Source organism: Mobula hypostoma, chromosome 25 (assembly GCF_963921235.1).
Source record: "Mobula hypostoma chromosome 25, sMobHyp1.1, whole genome shotgun sequence".
NCBI lineage: Eukaryota > Metazoa > Chordata > Chondrichthyes > Myliobatiformes > Myliobatidae > Mobula > Mobula hypostoma.
Window position 1 is genome coordinate 32,409,558 of NC_086121.1, and position 20,425 is coordinate 32,429,982.

Sequence of the window (20,425 nt, forward strand, 5' to 3'; positions counted from 1 at the left end):
GCCACTCTTTGCCTTCTGTGGGCAAGCCAGTTCTGAATCCACAAAGCAATGTCCCCTTGGATCCCATGCCTCCTTACTTTCTCAATAAGCCTTGCATGGGGTACCTTATCAAATGCCTTGCTGAAATCCATATACACTACATCTATGGCTCTACCTTCATCAATGTGTTTAGTCACATCCTCAAAAAATTCAATCAGGCTCATAAGGCATGACCTGCCTTTGACAAAGCCATGCTGACTATTCCTAATCATATTATGCCTTTCCAAATGTTCACAAACCCTGCCTCTCAGGATCTTCTCCATCAATTTACCAACCACTGAAGTAAGACTCACTGGTGTATAATTTCCTGGGCTATCTCTACTCCCTTTCTTGAATGAGGGATCAACATCCACAACCCTCCAATCCTCCAGAACCTCTCCCATAAGAACAGAAGAAAGAGGAGCAGGAGTAGGCCACCCGACCCATCGAGCCTGCCCCGCCATTCAATAAGATCATGGCTGATCTGTCCATAAACTCAGCTCCATCTACCTGCCTTTTCCCCATAACCCTTAATTCCGCCACTATGTAAAAAATCTATCTAACTGTATCTTAAATATATTTAGTGAGGAAGCCTCAACTGCTTCCCTGGGCAGGGAATTCCACAGATTCACCACTCTCTGGGAAAAACAGTTTCTCCTCATCTCCATCCTAAATCTTCTCCCCTGAATCTTGAGGCAATGTCCCCTAGTTCTAGCCACGCCGACCAATGGAAACAACTTTTCTACTTCTATCTTTTCTATCCCTTTCAAAATTTTGTATGTTTCTATAAGATCCCCTCTCATTCTTCTGAATTCCAGAGAGTATAGTCCCAGGTGACTCAATCTCTCCTCATAGGTTAACCCCTTCATCTCTGGAATCAACCTGGTGAACATCCTCTGCACTGCCTCCAAAGCCAGTCTATCCTTCCTCAAGTATGGAGACCAGAACCGCACACAGTACTCTAGATACGGCCTCACCAGTACCCTGTATAGTTGCATCATGACCTCCCTGCTCTTGATCCAATCCCTTGGCCCACTCACTTAACCTATCTATATCCCCCTGCTAGGGTTGCCAACTGTCCCATATTAGCCGGGACATCCCGTATATTGGGCTAAATTGGCTTGTCCCATACGGGACCACCCTTGTCCCGTATTTCCCCAGCTAAGGTAGAATGTTCCTATGAAACCGTTCGTAAACGGAAATGGCATAAAGCACAGAAGCAATTACCATTAATTTATTTGGGAAAAAATTTTTAGCGTTCCCAGACCCAAAAAATAACCTACCAAATCATACCAATAACACATAAAACCTAAAATAACACTAACATATAGTAAAAGCAGGAATGATATGATAAGTACACAGCCTATACAAAGTAGAAATAATGTATGTACAGTGTATCAGAATCGGGAAGATTAAACCAAAACCAATTTGTAGAAAAATCGGCATGTACATGTATGCGCACGTCACGCATGTGCACACAGGTGCCCGCGCAAGGCTTCATGGTCATGGTAGTCTTTCTCGGGGTAAACGCAAGTGTCCCGTATTTGACTGCTACTTTTGTCCCTTATTTGGGAGTGAGAAAGTTGGCAACCCTACCCTCTGCAGACTCTCCACATCCTCTGTACGGTTTGCTTTTCCACTCAGTTTAGTGTCATCAGCAAACTTTGCTACGCTACACTCAGTCCCCTCTTCCAAATCATCAATGTAAATGATAAACAGCTGAGAGCCCAGCACCGACCCCTGTGGCACCCCACTCAACACTGACTGCCAACTGGAGAAGCACCCATTTATACCAACTCTCTGCTTTCTATTGGTTAATTAATCCACTGTCCATGCCAGTACACTTCCTTCGACTCCATGCATCCGTATCTTATTTATAAGTCTCTTGCGCGGCACCTTATCGAATGCCTTCTGGAGATCCAAGTTTATGACATCCACCTGTTCCCCGCTATCCACTGCACTCAATTATGTCCTCAAAGAACTCCAGTAAGTTTGTCAAACAGGACCTGCCCTTCCTGAATCCATGCTGCGTCTGTCTAATGGAACCACTCCTTTCTAAATGTTTCGCTATTTCTTCCTTAATGACAGCTTAAAGCATTTTCCCGACTACAGGTGTTAAGCTAACTAGCCTATAGTTGCCTATCTTTTGCCTACGTCCTTTTTTGAAAAGTGGCGTGACATTTGCTATCTTCCATCCCCATTGATGATGCAAAGATCATCAACAGAGGCTCAGCAATCTCCTCCCTCGCTTCCCACAGTAGCCTGGGGTACATCCCGTCCGGTCCCGGTGACTTATCCAACTTGGTGCTTTCCAAAAGCTCCAGCACATCCACCTCCTTAATATCTATTATGCTCAAGCTTTTCACTCTGCTGCAAGTCATCACTACAATTGCCAAGATCCTTTTCTGCAGTGATTACTGAAGCAAAGTATTCATTAAGTACCTCTGCTATCTCCTCCGGTTCCATACACACTTTTCCACTGTCGCACTCAATTGGTCCTGTTCTCTCACATCTTATCCTCTTGCTCTTCACATACTTGTGGAATGCCTTGGGGTTTTCCTTAATCCTGTCCACCAGGGCCTTCTCATGGCCCCTTCTGGCTCTCCTAATTTCATTCTTAGGCTCCTTCCTTCTAGCCTTATAATCTTCTAGATCTCTATCATTACCTAGTTTTTTGAACTTTTCGTAAGCTCTTCTTTTCTTCTTGACTAGATTTACAACAACCTTTGTACACCATGGTTCCTGTACCCTACCATCCTTTCCCTGTCTCATTGGAATATACCTATGCAGAACCCCACACAAATATCCCCTGAGCATTTGCCACATTTCCTTGGTACGTTTCCCTGAGAACATCTATTTCCAATTTATGCTTCCAAGTTCCTGCCTGATAGCCTCATATTTCCCCTTACTCCAATTAAACGTTTCCCTAACTTGTCTGTTCCAATCCCTCTCCAATGCTATAGTAAAGGAGATAGTGATCACAATTCTACCTCCAAAATGCTCTCCCTCTGAGAGACCTGACCAGGTTCATTTCCCAATACCAGATCAAGTACAGCCTCTTGTAGGCTTATCTACATATTGTGTCAAGAAAACTTCCTGAAAACACCCAACAAACTCCACCCCATCTAAACCCCTCACTCTAGGGATATGCCAATCAATATTTGGGAAATTAACATCTCCCACTCAACAACCCTGTTATTGTTGCAACTTTGCAGAATCTGTCTCCCTATCTGTTCCTCGATGTCCCTGTTACTATTGGGTGGTCTATAAACAACACCCCGTAGACTTATTGACCCCTTCCTATTCCTAACTTCCACCCATCCATGACTTCCTCCTTTTCTGCAGCTGTGACAATATCTCTGATCAACAGTGCCACACCCCCTCCTCTTTCGCCTCCCTCCCTGTCCTTTCTGAAACATCTAAAACCTGGCACTTGAATTAGCCATTCCTGCCCCTGCACCATCCAAGTCTCTGTAATGGCCACAACATCATAGCTCCAAGTGCTGATCCACGCCCTAAGTTCATCTGCTTTGTTCATAATACTCCTCGCATTAAAATAGACACATCTCAAACCATCGGTCTGAGCACGTCCCTTCTCTATCACCTGCCTATCCTCCCTCTCGCGCTGTCTCCAAGCTTTCTCTATTTGTGAGCCAATCTCCTTTTCCTCTGTCACTTCAGTTTGGTTCCCACCCCCCAGCAATTCTAGTTTAAACTCTCTCCAATAGCCTTAGCAAACCTCCCTGCCAGGATATTGGTCCCCTCAGGATTCAAGTGCAACCCGTCTTTTTTGTACAGGTCACACCTGCCCCAAAAGAAGTCCCAGTGATCCAGAAATCTGAATCCCTGCCCCCTTCTCCAATCCCTCAGCCACGCATTTATCCTCCACCTCACTCTATTCCTATACTCACTGACACGTAGCTCAGGCAGTAATCCCGAGATTACTACCTTTGCGGTCCTGCGTCTCAACTTCCTTCCTAACTCCCTGCAGTCTGTTTTCAGGACCTCCTCCCTTTTCCTGACTATGCCGTTGGTACCAATATGTACCACGACCTCTGACTGTTCACCTTCCCACTTGAAGATGTCGTGGACACGATCAGAAACATCCCATACCCTGGCGCCTGGGAGGCAAGCTACCATCCGCGTTTCTTTCCTGCGTCCACAGAATCATCTGTTGAGATATACCTGATAAGGCCCTGGGGATTTATCTACCTTCATTAACTTTTAAGACATCCAATGCCTCATCTTCCTGGTTCACCTGCACCTCTTCCAACCTGGTCTACTGTATTTAGTGCTCATGGGTTGGTTTCCTCTAAATTGGTAAAACCACGTGCAGACTAAGTCACCATTCTGTGGAGTACCTGTACTATGTCAGCAGTGGCGATCCCAAACTTCCTTAAATTATTTTAACTTTACTGCCCAATCCCATATTGATCTAGCAACACACATCAAAGTTGCTGGTGAACGCAGCAGGCCAGGCAGCATCTATAGGAAGAGGCGCAGTCGACGTTTCAGGCCGAGACCCTTCGTCAGGACTAACTGAAGGAAGAGTGAGTAAGGGATTTGAAAGCTGGAGGGGGAGGGGGAGATGCAAAATGATAGGAGAAGACAGGAGGGGGAGGGATGGAGCCGAGAGCTGGACAGGTGATAGGCAGAAGGGGATACGAGAGGATCATGGGACAGGAGGTCCGGGAAGAAAGACGGAGGGGGGGGGTGACCCAGAGGATGGGCAAGAGGTATATTCAGAGGGACAGAGGGAGAAAAAGGAGAGTGAGAGAAAGAATGTGTGCATAAAAATGATGGGGTACGAGGGGGAGGTGGGGCCTAGCGGAAGTTAGAGAAGTCAATGTTCATGCCATCAGGTTGGAGGCTACCCATACGGAATATAAGGTGTTGTTCCTCCAACCTGAGTGTGGCTTCATCTTTACAGTAGAGGAGGCCGTGGATAGACATGTCAGAATGGGAATGGGATGTGGAATTAAAATGTGTGGCCACTGGGAGATCCTGCTTTCTCTGGCGGACAGAGCGTAGATGTTCAGCAAAGCGGTCTCCCAGTCTCCCATATTGATCTATTCATTTTCTATCTTCTACATTTCCATGGCGAGGCTAAATACAAATTGGAAGAACAGCATATTATTATCCAAATGGGTAGCTTCCAACTCAATTGTATGCAGACTGGATTGTCCAGTAATGCTTTACCCACACCCTCCGCATTCTCTTTCATACACACTCACCTGTCCACCTAGTTTTCTTCTCCATTTATTCATTTATCTCGCTCCCTTCCTCCTGGTTCCATCTGCCCACCAAACCCTCCTCACCTGGTTCTGCCCATTAACAACCAGTCTCGCTCCCACTTCCCCATATACTGCTGTACCACGCCAGTGCTTCCAGTTCCCTCTCAGTCCTGATGCAGGCCTTGATCTGAAACACAGACCTTCACCTTTTGTCTCCACAGAAGCTATTTGACCTGCAAGTTCTGAGAGTATTTTGCTTTTTGTTTAACATTATACTATGCTGTTTAATTATTTTTAATTGTGTAATTGATCTGAAAATTGCCTTAAACCTTAGAACATAAAGCACACCTAGATCTGCAACCAGAAACTGTAGTTGCCCCAGAGTGTCCAAATGGCAGAGGATCATGGGTTGGGCAGATTTGTTGTAAAACTGGTTGGGAATCAACTCCACATGAGTGTGATGTTGTTTGTAATTTTAATAGCCCTTTCACAAGACCTTGTAGAAAGCTGAAGTCAGTTACTGAAAGGGTTAAGCCAGTGCCTTCATTTCACCTGGGGAGTTTATTGGTGAAAGTCAGATCTGACAGCAGATAGTTGGAAGGACGCTGACTGCGAAGCTCCACAGGAATGTATTAACAAGCTCCTCCCTCTGAAATACTGCTAGTTTAACAAAAGAAATTTCAAATTTGAGACGTAACAAAAGATTTCTGATAAACATGCAGTTGTTTGTATCTAAGCAGGATATTTGCTTAGACTGTCCATAGCTATCTATGCAGAAATTCATAAGAACGAGGAAGTTGTGACGCTCTATGCAAGGAATTTAAAATACTCCGGTTTCTGGCTCCAAAAGGTGCTTCTGTCGATCTTGTTGCCACAGAGAAAAATGAGTGGCCATACAAAGGAGAGAGGAGTCTGGCACTGAGTTCTGGGAGCTAATCTGATCAATGTTTACATCTGAAAGGCTTTGGTGTTTTCAGGGGTGGTTTGGCACACTGTGCTGCAGCAGACCCAATTGGTTTAAACTTGATGGGTTATTGTAGATTTCACCTGACCTGATATATATATACTTTTGGAGTCTGACTGAGAATAATGGAAGCACTCAGAGAAGCCATTTACTCTTTGACTCTTCAGATGTCGACCTACAGGCGGGCCACCTTTGACGAGGATGACCTGATCAGCTCCATGGTTGAAGATGAAATTTATCCAGTGAGCAGACAGGTAAGATGTCTGTTTAACGTTTGTAAATGGCAACATGAATTTTTACCTTTTATACTCACAGTATTTAAAAATTGCCTGTTCCTCCCAAGCACTGAGCTCCTTCCAGGGTGTAACCCTGACTGCTAAGTTTAGAAAGTGTAACTTTAAACTAAGCTATGGAATCTAGTAAGTCTTGATTTGCCTTGACTAATTTTTCATCTTGGAATCTTCTTCTTTTCATTGGCACTTTAATAGTTTGTTTTATTTACTTTTCCTTACATAGAAACATAGAAAATAGGTGCAGGAGTAGGCCATTCGGCCCTTTGAGCCTGCACCGCCATTTATTATGATCATAGCTGATCATCCAACTCAGAACCCCGCCCCAGCCTTCCCTCCATACCCCCTGATCCCCGTAGCCACAAGGGCCATATCTAACTCCCTCTTAAAAATAGCCAATGAACTGGCCTCAACTGTTTCCTGTGGCAGAGAATTCCACAGATTCACCACTCTCTGTGTGAAGAAGTTTTTCCTAATCTTGGTCCTAAAAGGCTTCCCCTTTATCCTCAAACTGTGACCCCTTGTTCTGGACTTCCCCAACATCGGGAACAATCTTCCTGCATCTAGCCTGTCCAATCCCTTTAGGATTTTATACGTTTCAATCAGATCCCCTCTCAATCTTCTAAATTCCAACGAGTACAAGCCCAGTTCATCCAGTCTTTCTTCATATGAAAGTCCTGCCATCCCAGGAATCAATCTGGTGAACCTTCTTTGTACTCCCTCTATGGCAAGGATGTCTTTCCTCAGATTAGGGGACCAAAACTGCACACAATACTCCAGGTGTGGTCTCACCAAGGCCTTGTACGACTGCAGTAGTATCTCCCTGCTCCTGTACTCAAATCCTCTCGCTATAAATGCCAGCATACCATTCACCTTTTTCACCGCCTGCTGTACCTGCATGCCCACTTTCAATGACTGGTGTATAATGACACCCAGGTCTCGTTGCACCTCCCCTTTTCCTAATCGGCCACCATTCAGATAATAATCTGTTTTCCTATTTTTGCCACCAAAGTGGATAACTTCACATTTATCCACATTAAATTGCATCTGCCATGAATTTGCCCACTCACCCAACCTATCCAAGTCACTCTGCATCCTCTTAGCATCCTCCTCACAGCTAACACTGCCACCCAGCATCGTGTCATCCGCAAACTTGGAGATGCTGCATTTAATTCCCTCATTCAAGTCATTAATATATATTGTAAACAACTGGGGTCCCAGCACTGAGCCTTGCGGTACCCCACTAGTCACCGCCTGCCATTCTGAAAAGGTCCCGTTTATTCCCACTCTTTGCTTCCTGTCTGCTAACCAATTCTATATCCACATCAATACCTTACCCCAAATACCGTGTGCTTTAAGTTTGCACACCAATCTCCTGTGTGGGACCTTGTCAAAAGCCTTTTGAAAATCCAAATATACCACATCCACTGGTTCTCCCCTATCCACTCTACTAGTTACATCCTCAAAAAATTCTGTGAGATTCGTCAGACATGATTTTCCTTTCACAAATCCATGCTGACTTTGTCCGATGATTTCACCGCTTTCCAAATGTGCTGTTATCACATCTTTGATAACTGACTCCAGCACTTTCCCCACCACCGACGTTAGGCTAACTGGTCTATAATTCCCCGGTTTCTCTCTCCCTCCTTTTTTAAAAAGTGGGGTTACATTAGCCACCCTCCAATCCTCAGGAACTAGTCCAGAATCTAACGAGTTTTGAAAAATTATCACTAATGCATCCACTATTTCTTGGACTACTTCCTTAAGCACTCTAGGATGCAGACCATCTGGTCCTGGGGATTTATCTGCCTTCAATCCCTTCAATTTACCTAACACCACTTCCCTACTAACATGTATTTCGCTCAGTTCCTCCATCTCACTGGACCCTCTGTCCCCTACTATTTCTGGAAGATTATCTATGTCCTCCTTAGTGAAGACAGAACCAAAGTAATTATTAAATTGGTCTGCCATGTCCTTGCTCCCCATAATCAATTCACCTGTTTCTGTCTGTAGGGGACCTACATTTGTCTTTACCAGTCTTTTCCTTTTTACATATCTATAAAAGCTTTTACAGTCAGTTTTTATGTTCCCTGCCAGTTTTCTCTCATAATCTTTTTTCCCCTTCCTAATTAAGCCCTTTGTCCTCCTCTGCTGAACTCTGAATTTCTCCCAGTCCTCAGGTGAGCCACTTTCTCTGGCTAATTTGTATGCTTCTTCTTTGGAATTGATACCATCCCTAATTTCTCATGTCAGCCACGGGTGCACTACCTTCCTTGATTTACTCTTTTGCCAAACTGGGATGAATAATTGTTGTAGTTCATCCATGCAACCTTTAAATGCTTGCCATTGCATATCCACCGTCAATCCTTTAAGTGTCATTTGCCAGTCTATCTTAGCTAATTCACGTCTCATACCTTCAAAGTTACCCCTCTTTAAGTTCAGAACCTTTGTTTCTGAATTAACTATGTCACTCTCCATCTTAATGAAGAATTCCACCATATTATGGTCACTCTTACCCAAGGGGCCTCTCACGACAAGATTGCTAATTAACCCTTCCTCATTGCTCAAAACCCAGTCCAGAATAGCCTGCTCTCTCGTTGGTTCCTCGACATGTTGGTTCAAAAAACCATCCCGCATACATTCCAAGAAATCCTCTTCCTCAGCACCTTTACCAATTTGGTTCACCCAATCTACATGTAGATTGAAGTCACCCATTATAACTGCTGTTCCTTTATTGCACACATTTCTAATTTCCTGTTTAATACCATCTCCGACCTCACTACTACTGTTAGGTGGCCTGTACACAACTCCCACCAGCGTCTTCTGCCCCTTAGTGTTACGCAGCTCTACCCATATCGATTCCACATCTTCCCGGCTTATGTCCTTCCTTTCTATTGCATTAATCTCTTCTTTAACCAGCAACGCCACCCCACCTCCCCTTCCTTCATGTCTATCCCTCCTGAATATTGAATATCCCTGAACGTTGAGCTCCCATCCTTGGTCACCCTGGAGCCATGTCTCTGTGATCCCAACTATATCATAATCATTAATAACAATCTGCACTTTCAATTCATTCACCTTATTACGAATGCTCCTTGCATTGACACACAAAGCCTTCAGGCGCTCTTTTACAACTCTCGTAGCCCTTATACAATTATGTTGAAAAGTGGCCCTTTTTAATGCTTGCCCTGGATTTGTCGGCCTGCCACTTTTACTTTTTTCCTTAGTACTTTTTGCTTCTACCCTCACTTTACACCCCTCTGTCTCTCTGCACTGGTTCCCATCCCCCTGTTGTGAACTAACCTCCTCACGCCTAGCCTCTTTAATTTGATTCCCACCCCCCAACCATTCTAGTTTAAAGTCACCTCAGTAGCCCTCGCTAATCTCCCTGCCAGGATATTGGTCCCCCTAGGATTCAAGTGTAACCCGTCCTTTTTGTACAGGTCATGCCTGCGCCAAAAGAGGTCTCAATGATCCAAAAACTTGAATCCCTGCCCCCTGCTCCATTCCCTCAGCCACGCATTTATCCTCCACCTCATCGCATTCCTACTCTCACTGTCGCGTGGCACAGGCAGTAATCCCGAGATTACTACCTTTGTGGTCCTTTTTCTCAACTCCCTTCCCAACTCCCTATATTCTCCTTTCAGGACCTCATCCCTTTTCCTACCTATGTCATTGGTACCTATATGTACCACGACCTCTGGCTCCTCACCCTCCCACTTCAGGATATCTTGGACATGATCAGAAATATCCCGGACCCTGGCACCAGGGAGGAAAAGTACCATCCGGGTCTCTGGACTGCGTCCACAGAATCGCCTATCTGTCCCCCTTACTATCGAGTCCCCTATCACAACTGCCCTCCTCTTCCTTGCCCTACCCTTCTGAGCTGCAGGGCCAGACTCTGTGCCGGAGGCACGGCCACTGTCGCTTCCCCCGGGTAAGCTGTCCCCCCCAACAGTACTCAAACAGGAGTACCTATTGTTAAGAGGCACAGCCACCGGGGTACTCCCTATTACATGGGAGATGCTGTTGCATTTGTCAATGATTTTTCCACCCTTCTTCTCTTTATTCACCCTCACCTCATCTGGGAAATCTGTACACTCTCAGAGCACATCAGCGTTACAGTGAAAGCTACCTGTCATCATGAGCAACCCTAGCTACCTGATCCTTCACGAAGCTCTTGCACAGCTTCCTGAAGCTTTATAAAACTCCGTAAGACCATAAGGCAGAGAAGCTGAAATGGACCATTCAGTCCATTGAGTCTGCTCCACTATTCCATCATGGTTGATGCCTTTTAACCCCATTCCCTTGCCTTCTCCGCCACTGGCTGTAAGGAATTTTGTGCACTGTTGCCTAAGCAGTGTGGGTCTCTTTCTGAGTACTCCAGTTTCCTCCCAAACTCCAAAGATGTGCAGATAGGAATAATGAGTTGTGGGCATTCTATGTTGGTGCCAAAAGTGTAATGACACTTATGTTATCTATTAAATTAAATGAGAAGGCAGAGAGTGGTAAATGGAGTCTATTCTGCATGGAAGGTGGTGATCAGTGGTGTTACATTGAGACCTGTTCTGGACCCCTTGTTCCATGTTTCTTATCAATTAATTGGGTGAGGAAGTGGAAGGGTGGGTTAACACGTTTGCAGATGACACAAAGGTTGGTGGTGTTGTGGATGGTTTAGAAGGTTGCCGTGGGTTAGAATGGAACATTGATAGGATGCAGAGCTGGGCAGAGAAGTGGCAGATAGAGTTCAGTCCAGGAAAGTGTGAAGTGATGCACTTTAAAAGCCAAACTTGAAAACAGAGTACAGGATTAATGGCAGGATTATTTGCAGTGTGGAGGAACAGAGGGATCAGAGGGGCTATAGATTCCTCAAAGCTGCCGTGCAAGTTGATTGAGAAGTCTACACTAGGAAAGTCAGAGCCCTGTCTGTGTGGGTGTGTGGGAGGGAGGAAAGGGACTTGTCTGGCTGTCGTTGGTTTGTTTCCGTTTTCGTTGTTGCTGTTGCTTGTGTTGTTCTGATGTTGTGGGCCTGCTACGTTGATGCCAGGATGTGTGACGACACTTGTGGGCTGCCCCAGCACATCACTGGGTTGATTTGGTTCTTAATACAAACAACGTATTTCACTCTGTTTCGATGTACATGTGATAAGTAAGTCTGAGTGGTGGTTAAAAAGATGCATGGTGTATTGGCCTTCGTTAGTCAGAGAGCCGCAAGGTAATGTTGCAACTCTATAAAACCCTGGTACACTTGGAGTATTGTGACCCATTCCCGTCACCTCACAAGAAGAACGTGGAAGCCTTGGAGAAAGTGCAGAGGATTTTTACCAGGATGCTGCCTGGATTAAAGGTCACATCTTCTGAGGAAAGGTTGTGCAAGAGAGGGCTTTTCTCTTTGAAGTGAAGGAAGATGAGAGGCAACTTGACCAGCTTATAAGGTAAGAGGTATAGAGTGGACATCCAGTGCCTTTACCCCGGATGGAAATGGCTAATACATGAGGGCATAATTTTAAGGTAACTGGAGGAATGTATTCAGGGATATCAGAGGTAGGTTTTCTTTGCACAGCGTGGTAGGTGAATTGTAGGCCATGCCAGTGTCAGTGTAGAGCTTGGTACATTAGGAGCGTATAAGAGACTCCTTAAGAAGGCACATGGACGAAAGAAAATGGAGAACCATGTGGGAGGGTAGGGTTAAATTGATCCTGGAGTAGTTAACAAAGGTCGGCACAGCATCCTGAGCTAAAAGGCCTGTACTGGGCTGTACTATTCTATGTTAAAGAATTTCTTCTACCTGAAAGGATGCACAAATAACTTGATAAAGGAACTAGACTCCAACCCGTTCAGCTTAGATCAAGTGTTTTGTACTAAAGCTACCCAACTCCCCTCAAAACCCTCCAACCAAACATCTACTCAGAATTAGATCAAGTGTTTTACACCAAAACAACCCAACTCCCCCGAGTGTCTTACTGTCTCACGGACAGGTCAGAAAGATATTGGTTCAGTCAAAGGTAGCTGCAGATTTCAGCCCTCACTGCAAAATGTACCGCACTGCCAGGGTTGCCATCAGCAAGTCAGTGACCTCGGCTCTGAAGAGGGAGGTGGTGGATTCATACAGGACAGAAACAGGGCCTCAATCTCACGGCTTCTGTGCCAACAATCAGACCCACATCTCAAAGTTGCTGTCAAATCAGTCCCACCTCACCCCCACCGATTCCACCTTCACCTACTCATTAGAATTGATTTATTGATCTATCTGCCAGACTGCCTAGATTTGGGATATGGGAGGAAACCGGAAGCACCTGACTGAAACCCACACATTCACAGGGAGAGTTTGCAAATTCCACAGAGACAGCGATGGAGGTCAGGACTGAACATGGGTCACTGTAAACGTAAATTTGCCGGATCAAGTAACCACAGCACAAAAAGATTGTTACTTACCTTTTCACCAGTTTACTTCTTCTATCTCAGCTGGCGAGTGAACTTGGTCCCGACATCAGGGGAGAAGCGTTCTCATCCCTCCGGCAGTTCAACAAGTTCACTTCCTGATGTCAGAATTGTTACACATTATAAGGCCACCGATACAGAAGAACACTCAGGTTGATACAAAAGTACAATCAGTTCAATAGACATCCCAGCTACTCAAATAGAGCAAAACTTAATAACTTAGATAAGAGACTCCACTGAAACTTAAATTTTAATTGATAAAAAAATGTCCTGTCTTAAGCTCCATCAGCAACCAGCTTTTGTCGAAACCAGAAGGTGTGAAAAGTCAGAAGATGTCTTTTGTGGAAAACTTAACAACTTTATCATCATGAGAGCTGAGAGGTAGGGAGGCAGTGAGCTCCTTTCTTAACTGCTACACACAGGGAGTGCTCAGGATGCCCCTGTGATTGAAAAGTAACTTGAGGTACTATTTGAAAAGGAATAGGGGTTCACCAAAGCCGAGATCCATCTCTCACCCAGCACCCAAAAGTGTGTGGTCTAGAAATTCACCTTACTTTTATTCACACACAAGCAGATTTTGCACAGAGCACTGGTGACAGGGTCAACTTCAGCAGAGTTCCAAGAAAGCCAATTCATCAGGTGTCACACTTCATCCATTGTCCATACCCCATCGTGTATCATGTGCCCTAATCTGAAAGAGTAGAGACAATTACTGGAGATTAGAGATACCCAGAGATTGGAGCTTTTGAAGAGTTACACACCTGGAGATAGTCGGCACTGCCATGGTTTTGCTTGGCATGATCAGCAGCAGAAGATTGTTTGGAGGTTAAGTGTGTTGTGAGGAGTTGGCTCATTGGAAGGTTGGACACTAGTAAATCACTGTCAAATAAAAAGCCCAAGAAGCCCCACCTAGGCAAGCTGGAAGTACTCAAAGACCCCTTGAAAATCCCAAATTGCTCTGGATGCAGCCAAACAGGCCTCCTTGCACAATGCATCAAACATAAAGGGATTTCACAACTGGGATTTCCAGTCTGGACTGGTTCAATGAGAAGATTGGCATAATTCCATCCAACCCCAAAAATGAGAATACTTTCCAGATTCATGCGGCCAAAACCAAGCCATTCTGCATCTGAATTGGCTGTCTATTGACTCACAGTGCTCTTTGTAAATCTAGCTGCGCAATTTTACAGCTCCCAAATAGCTTTCATGAAATTTAAAGCAATTCATCGGCTAGTATACACTCTGGGACATCCTGAGGACTTGGAAAAGTGTTGTACAGGTACAACAGCATCACTTTTATCATGGGATCCTCTCAAGATCATAGAGTTCATTGGGTGTGCATGATGAGAACATGGTGAACATCTGATGTTCAAACATTCAGTAAACTGAGCATAATAACACAAAGCATCTTCAAGTAATGCTTAATCCTGCCAACTGTGCTAGTTATTGTTCCCTTAATTTTTTACACCAGAGGTGGGGTTTCATTCATAACCCTCAAGTTACTAATCATCTTTGAGCCGCGCCGCCCTGATGTTAAACTTGGCTCAATGATAGGACAATTTACAATGGCCAATTAACCGAACAAGCGGTACATCTTTGGACTGTGGGAGAAATCCGGAGCACCCGGAGGAAACCCACGCAGTCACAGGGCGAGTGCACAAACTCTGACAGTAATTGATCACCGGGTCACCAGCACTGTAAAGCAGTGTGCTAACCACTACGCTGCCAAATCTTGACACAAACTCATCCCAGTGGGATGATTAAAGACAGTAACCAAATGGAAAGTGAGTGCAGAATCTGTCTTTGCTACAGGAAGGGCACGTCACAGAGCAGTTTTGAATATTGGGCATGAAACTTCCTGTTATTTACGCATTGGCTCCAGACACAGTGTAGCTGCTAGGAGACTAGGATAACAGCATTCTACCAACTGAACTCATCAATAAGCAGATGACCGAGCCAACCAGCTCTCCAAGTTTAGATCCTTCAAACTGAAGTCTGGCTTCTAACTCTTCCATCTTCTCTCTCAGTAAATGCCAAACCAAAACTTAATCCCAATATTTTCAAGTTATATTTAAAAAAAACGAGGCTTTAAACGACAAATACTAAATTTATCTTCTGACCCCTGAATTTTTAGCCGTTTTCTAAAGAACATTCACTCTGAGCTGTTCTCAACAGAACAGCTGAGCGAAGTGGTTGTGTTTTCACTTTAGATTACGAAAAGAAGTACTTTTGAGTTATTCCTTGTTCATTAATCAAAGTAAGGATCTGCTAAAGTGTTTCTGCACATTGTGTTTGTCAGCCTGATGCAGGAATATATATGAAAGCGGAGAAGCTTACTCCAAGGTGCCTTGGAGTCTGATGACAGTCCCCTTTTAAAGTATATATTTTTAAATTCTTAAAAAAAAATCTCAAAAATTGTGTACTTAAAATTGAATGCACTTCTGGCAGGGGTGCCCTTAGAGCCCTGGTATTCTACACCTTGGAGTAAGGCCATTTAATCCATCTTCAAAAACTGTCTGCTTGTTCCAACCTCCCTACACTTGACTCCAAATGTTTCCTTTTTAAGTAATTGCCCAATCTTCCTGTGAAAATTATTATTGACTCTAATTCCAGTTCCATTTCAGGCAATGAATGCCAGATCATAACTGCACACAGTGTTAGAAGGCAGAATTCTTCTTGTGACCCCCATCTAGACTTTAGGGCCAGTTTCTGTAAGTTTGTGTCTCGGTGTACATGAGTCTCAGCCTCTGGAACGAGACCGCCACTTCACATGACCCCTGCAAGGGGCAGGGTTCCAGCTTCTGTTATTTCTCCAAGTAACATCAAGTGATTCAATTAGAACCCCCAGTTTCATTCTGACACATCAGTCCAAGGCCGCCACAACTGCCATGATGAGGCCACACTCGAGTTAGATGAGCAACACCTCTCGCCCACCCACCTACTCTTCCCTCCTCACTTGGCTTCACCTATCACTTGCCAGCTTGTACTCCTTCCCCTCCCCCATCTTCTAATTCGGGCTTCTTCACCTTACCTTTCCGGTCCTGATGAAGGGTGCCTGCCTGAAACATCAACTGTTTATTCCCCCTCTATAGATGCTGCCTGACTTGCTGAGTTCCTCCATCTTTTTATGTGGTATGAACAATGCTTGTGTTTTTTCTAAAAAAAAGAGAGAGAAATTAGAAATCAGACTCAGAGAAAATGTAGAAGAGTTTAAATACTTTAAATTGTGGAAGACAATTGTGAGTGCAACGTGGGATTTGGGGGATTGCGGGTATTGACAAGTAGGCAACCATTGTTATAATTAATGGCTCCGACTGTCTAAGTAGACAACGGATGCACCCGGTTTAGGACTCAGTTGGGTGTGGAACAGCGTCGGCTGTGGCTGAATAAGCCGATTCTTGAGCAGCAGTCCTTGGCACAGCCGCTGCACACGAAGGCTGATGGCTGCGGCTGGGTAGTCACTGCCGCAGATCTCCTTCTCTCTCTTCTGTCCAACCACACTCGAGTTCGTTTTTCCTCTGCATCGGTAATGCCTGTACGTACAGCCTGTCGCCGGGTGTGGCGATTTGCAGCCGTCTCTTCCCAAGTGTCCACCCTGATATCATCAGACTTCAGGTCACGTTTATAAACGTCCCTGTAACGCAGCAGTGGGCGCCCTATGGGCCGGGATCCTGCGGCGAGTTCTCCGTATAGGATGTCCTTGGGGATGCGGCCACCCTGCATGCGGCGGACGTGGCCAAGCCAGCGCAGTTGTCGCTGTGTGAGAAGGACGTACGTGCTTGGCATGCTGGCCTGGTCCAGGACGTCCTTGTTTGGCACACGGTCTTTCCAGGAAATGCCCAGGATCCGACGCGAGCACCGTAGGTGGAAGCTGTTGAGGTGGTGCTCTTGGCGCACGTAGGTTGTCCAACTCTCAATGCCGTAGAGAAGAGTGCTCAGTACGCAGGCTCTGTACACTGCAATCTTGGTGGCTGTGGTGAGCTTGTTGTTTTTCCACACTCTCTTTCACAGCTTGGCCATAGCAGTGGCAGCTTTCCATATTCGCCTGTCAAGCTCAGGATCGAGGGACAGGTTGCTGGAGACTGTCAATCCTAGGCAGGTGAATTCATCTACCGCTTGCAGGGTGTGGTCGCCAATGCTGACGCTGGGGGCTTCGCTGACATCCTAGCCCATGATCTCTGTCTTCTTCGGACTGATGGTGAGGCCAAACTAGCCTCTGGAGACCAGACTGTGTGTATGACATCAGGGCGGCATCATCACCGAAGAGTATCTCCCGGATCAGGACCTGACGCACTTTGGTCTTTGCTCTGAGGCGTGCAAGGTTGAAGAGCTTTCCGTTGGACCTGGTGTGTAGGTACACTCTGTCATCAGATGTCCTGAAAGCGTACAACAGTACAAGGGAGAAGAAGATCCTGAAGAGCGTCAGGGCAAGGACGCAACCCTGCTTCACTCTGCTTTGGATAGGGAAGGGCTCTGAGGATGATCTATCGAATTGTACTGTCCCTACATGCCGTCATGGAAAGAGACGATGAGATTCAGCAGCTTTGAAGGGCATCCGATCTTCTTCAGGAGTGCGAAGAGGCCTCTTCTGCTAACCAGGCCGAAAGCCTTGGTCAGATCGATAAAGGCAATGTACAAAGGCTGTCTCTGTTCCCGGCTCTTCTCCTGTAGCTGCCTGAGTGAGAAGATCATGTCGATGGTGGATCTCTCTGCTCTGAAGCCACACTGGAACTCAGGGTAGATGCTTCTGCCAGTGTCTGCAGTCACTTCCGAACCACTCGGGCAAACGCCTTGCCAATGGTGTTGAGCAGGAATATGCCTCTGTAATTGTTACAGTCGTTGTGATCTCCCTTATTCTTGAACAATGTGATGATGTTTGCGTCTTGCGTGTCTTTGAGAACTGATTCCTCCTCTCAGCACTGACAGAGCAGCTTGTGAAGATGGCTTAGGAGCACTGGTTTCCCGCACTGGATCACTTCTGCAGGGATGCCATCGTTTCCTGGTGCCCTGCCGTGAGCAAGTGAGTTGATGGCCTTGCTGAGTTCTTCCTCTGTTGGAGGTAGGTCCAGCTCTTTCATGACGGGGAGGGCAGGGATACTGGCAAGGGCTGACTCAGTGACCATGTTCTCAGTGGAGTACAGGTTCTGGTAGTGCTCAGCCCACCTCTCCATCTGCCTGGCACGGTCTTTGATGACTTCACTGTCCTTGGATTTCAACGGAGCGATCTTGCTAGCAGTGGGCCCAAAGGCTTTCTTCATCCCCTCATACATGCCTTGCACATTGTCACTGTCAACACAGGTCTGAATGTTCTGGCACAGATTCTACCAGTAGTCAATTGCGCAGCGTCTAGCCGTCCTTTGAGCATTGTTTCTTGCCATTCTCAGTGCAGTGAGATTCTTTTCTGACGAGCCTCTTTTGTAGCTTCTCTCTTGTTATCGATGACAGGTTCCATCTCAGACAGGTGAGATTCAAACCAATCTTGGTTTTTCCTCTCCTTCTTCCCGATGGATGACATGGTGGTTTTGTAGATGGTGTAACGAATGAATTGCCACCTCTCCATGGTTGTGGCTGTATTTGCTTTGAAAGCCTGTTCCATTTGGTCATTGAGTTTCGTGCGAAGTTCTGGGTTTGCTGCCTTAGCGGTGTTAATGCGTGGGCATCCTTTCTGCTTGGTGTGGTGGTGTCAATCAGACTTTGCTGTACACCATGAAATGGTCCGTGTCGCATTCTGCACTGCGTAAGCTGTGTGTTAGAAGCACACTGTTGAGGGTAGCTCTTCTGGTGATGTTCACGTCTAGCTGATACCAGTGTCCGGACCTTGGGTGTCTCCAGGAGATTTTATGACGAAGCTTGTCTTGAAGAACATGTTGGTGATGCACAGCTTGCGATAGGAGCAAAACTCTAGCAGTCTCTGGCCGTTGTCATTCGTCTTGCCAATGCCAAAGTGTCTGAGGCAGTCTAGCCACGAGCTGTGGTCAGATCCGACTTTAACATTGAAATCACCAAGCAGAATAATGTGTTCAGATTCTGTTATTTTGCTGATGGTAGCATCGAGGTCCTCGTAAAACTGATCTTTTGTTTCTTGAGGTGAGCCCAGCGCTGGAGCGTAGACACTCAGGGTGTTCACTTTACCGGACGACATTGAAAGGCTGAGGGAAGGGATGCGCCCACCAGTGGGAGGAACTATCATGGATAGCAGGCTGTTCTTGACAGTAAGGCTGACGCCATGCAGTCGAGGTTCCTCAGGTGGTCTGCACTGCCAAAAGAAGGTATAGTCCATCTCCCGCAGCATGCCGTCTGCAGCGAGCCTGGTCTCTCGCAGTGCTGCTCTGTCGATGTCCAGCCTCCTCAGCTCAGAGTTAATGACTGCTGTTTTCCTGCTGTCATTGATCTGCTGCAGGTCGTCTAAGAGGCCAGGGCACATGGTCCTAACGTTCCAGGTGGCCAGTCGCACAACTGGTGGTTTCTTCTTTCTTCTCTGCGGTTTGCCTGGTGCAGTGATAGCTGTCTGCTTTTCCAAGCATTGTTATAAAGTGCTAAGAAACAATTAAATTGGAAGGCTGACAAACACATGAAAATCTACAGATGCTGGAAATCCAAGCAACACACAAAATGCTGGAGGAACTCAGCAGGCCAGGTAGCCTCTATGGAAAAGAGTAAACAGTCAACATTTTGGTCCGAGACCCTTCATCAAACTGGAAGGCTATAAGGTTGTGGAACTTGGTTGTTGCATAAGAATATAAGGAATGAGTGGCATTCAGCACCATCTGCCTGCTCTGTCATTTGGTAAACTCCTGGCTGATCTTCTGCTTCCTGCACTAATCCCATGTCCCTTGATTTCCTAAGCAGCCAAAAAGTTATCAAATAGTCTTTAATATATTCACCATGGTCCCCCCGGTACACAGTTCCAGAGAATTCACTGTCCATCCAGCTGAAAAGCAGCTTCCATTTAGTCCTTGTGCTGAAACTGTGACCTCTGGTTCTAGACACCCAACCAGGGCAATGTCACCCCTGCACTGATCCTGTCAAAACCTGTAAGAGTTTTGTGTTTCACTATGTTCATCCCTCAATCTCCTGAACTCCAGTGACTGTGACCTAATGCGCTTGATCTTTCATCATGGAGTTATCCCTCCATTCCCAGAATTAAGCTGGTGAGCCTGCATATGCTCCCTTTATTCATACTTTATTCTGCCAATTATTTATATCATTTGTTTAATTACTTTTGCTTTAACTGAAGAGCCTTGTCTACAGCTACAACAAGCCACTGTGACACATGAATGTTGATTTTAGATACAGCATATTATTGTGTAGATTGCACACAGTATGACCAAACAATACTAACAAAAATGGTGTCAGTCTGTTCATGGAATCCAAAGGCTCATCCTCCGTAAATATGGCACAATCCCTTTTACCTCTAGGTTCCTCATGTTTTCTCAGAATCAAAGCATCTGTACGATTGATTTTCCTTTGATCTTGCG

General features: G+C 45.6%; 1 protein-coding gene across 4 annotated transcripts in view; it reads left to right on the top strand.

Moving 5' to 3' along the window:
- LOC134337883 (endothelin-converting enzyme 1-like) overlaps positions 1–20,425 on the top strand; it is a 333,269-nt gene that overhangs the window by 192,964 nt on the left and 119,880 nt on the right. For 3 of the 4 annotated variants that reach the window (XM_063033200.1, XM_063033203.1, XM_063033202.1), the window contains exon 2: positions 6,384–6,470. In XM_063033200.1, the coding sequence (XP_062889270.1) occupies positions 6,384–6,470 (87 nt within the window). Of the gene's footprint in view, positions 1–6,159; positions 6,471–20,425 lie in introns of those variants that run through there. The other variant, XM_063033199.1, reaches the window with a different exon arrangement.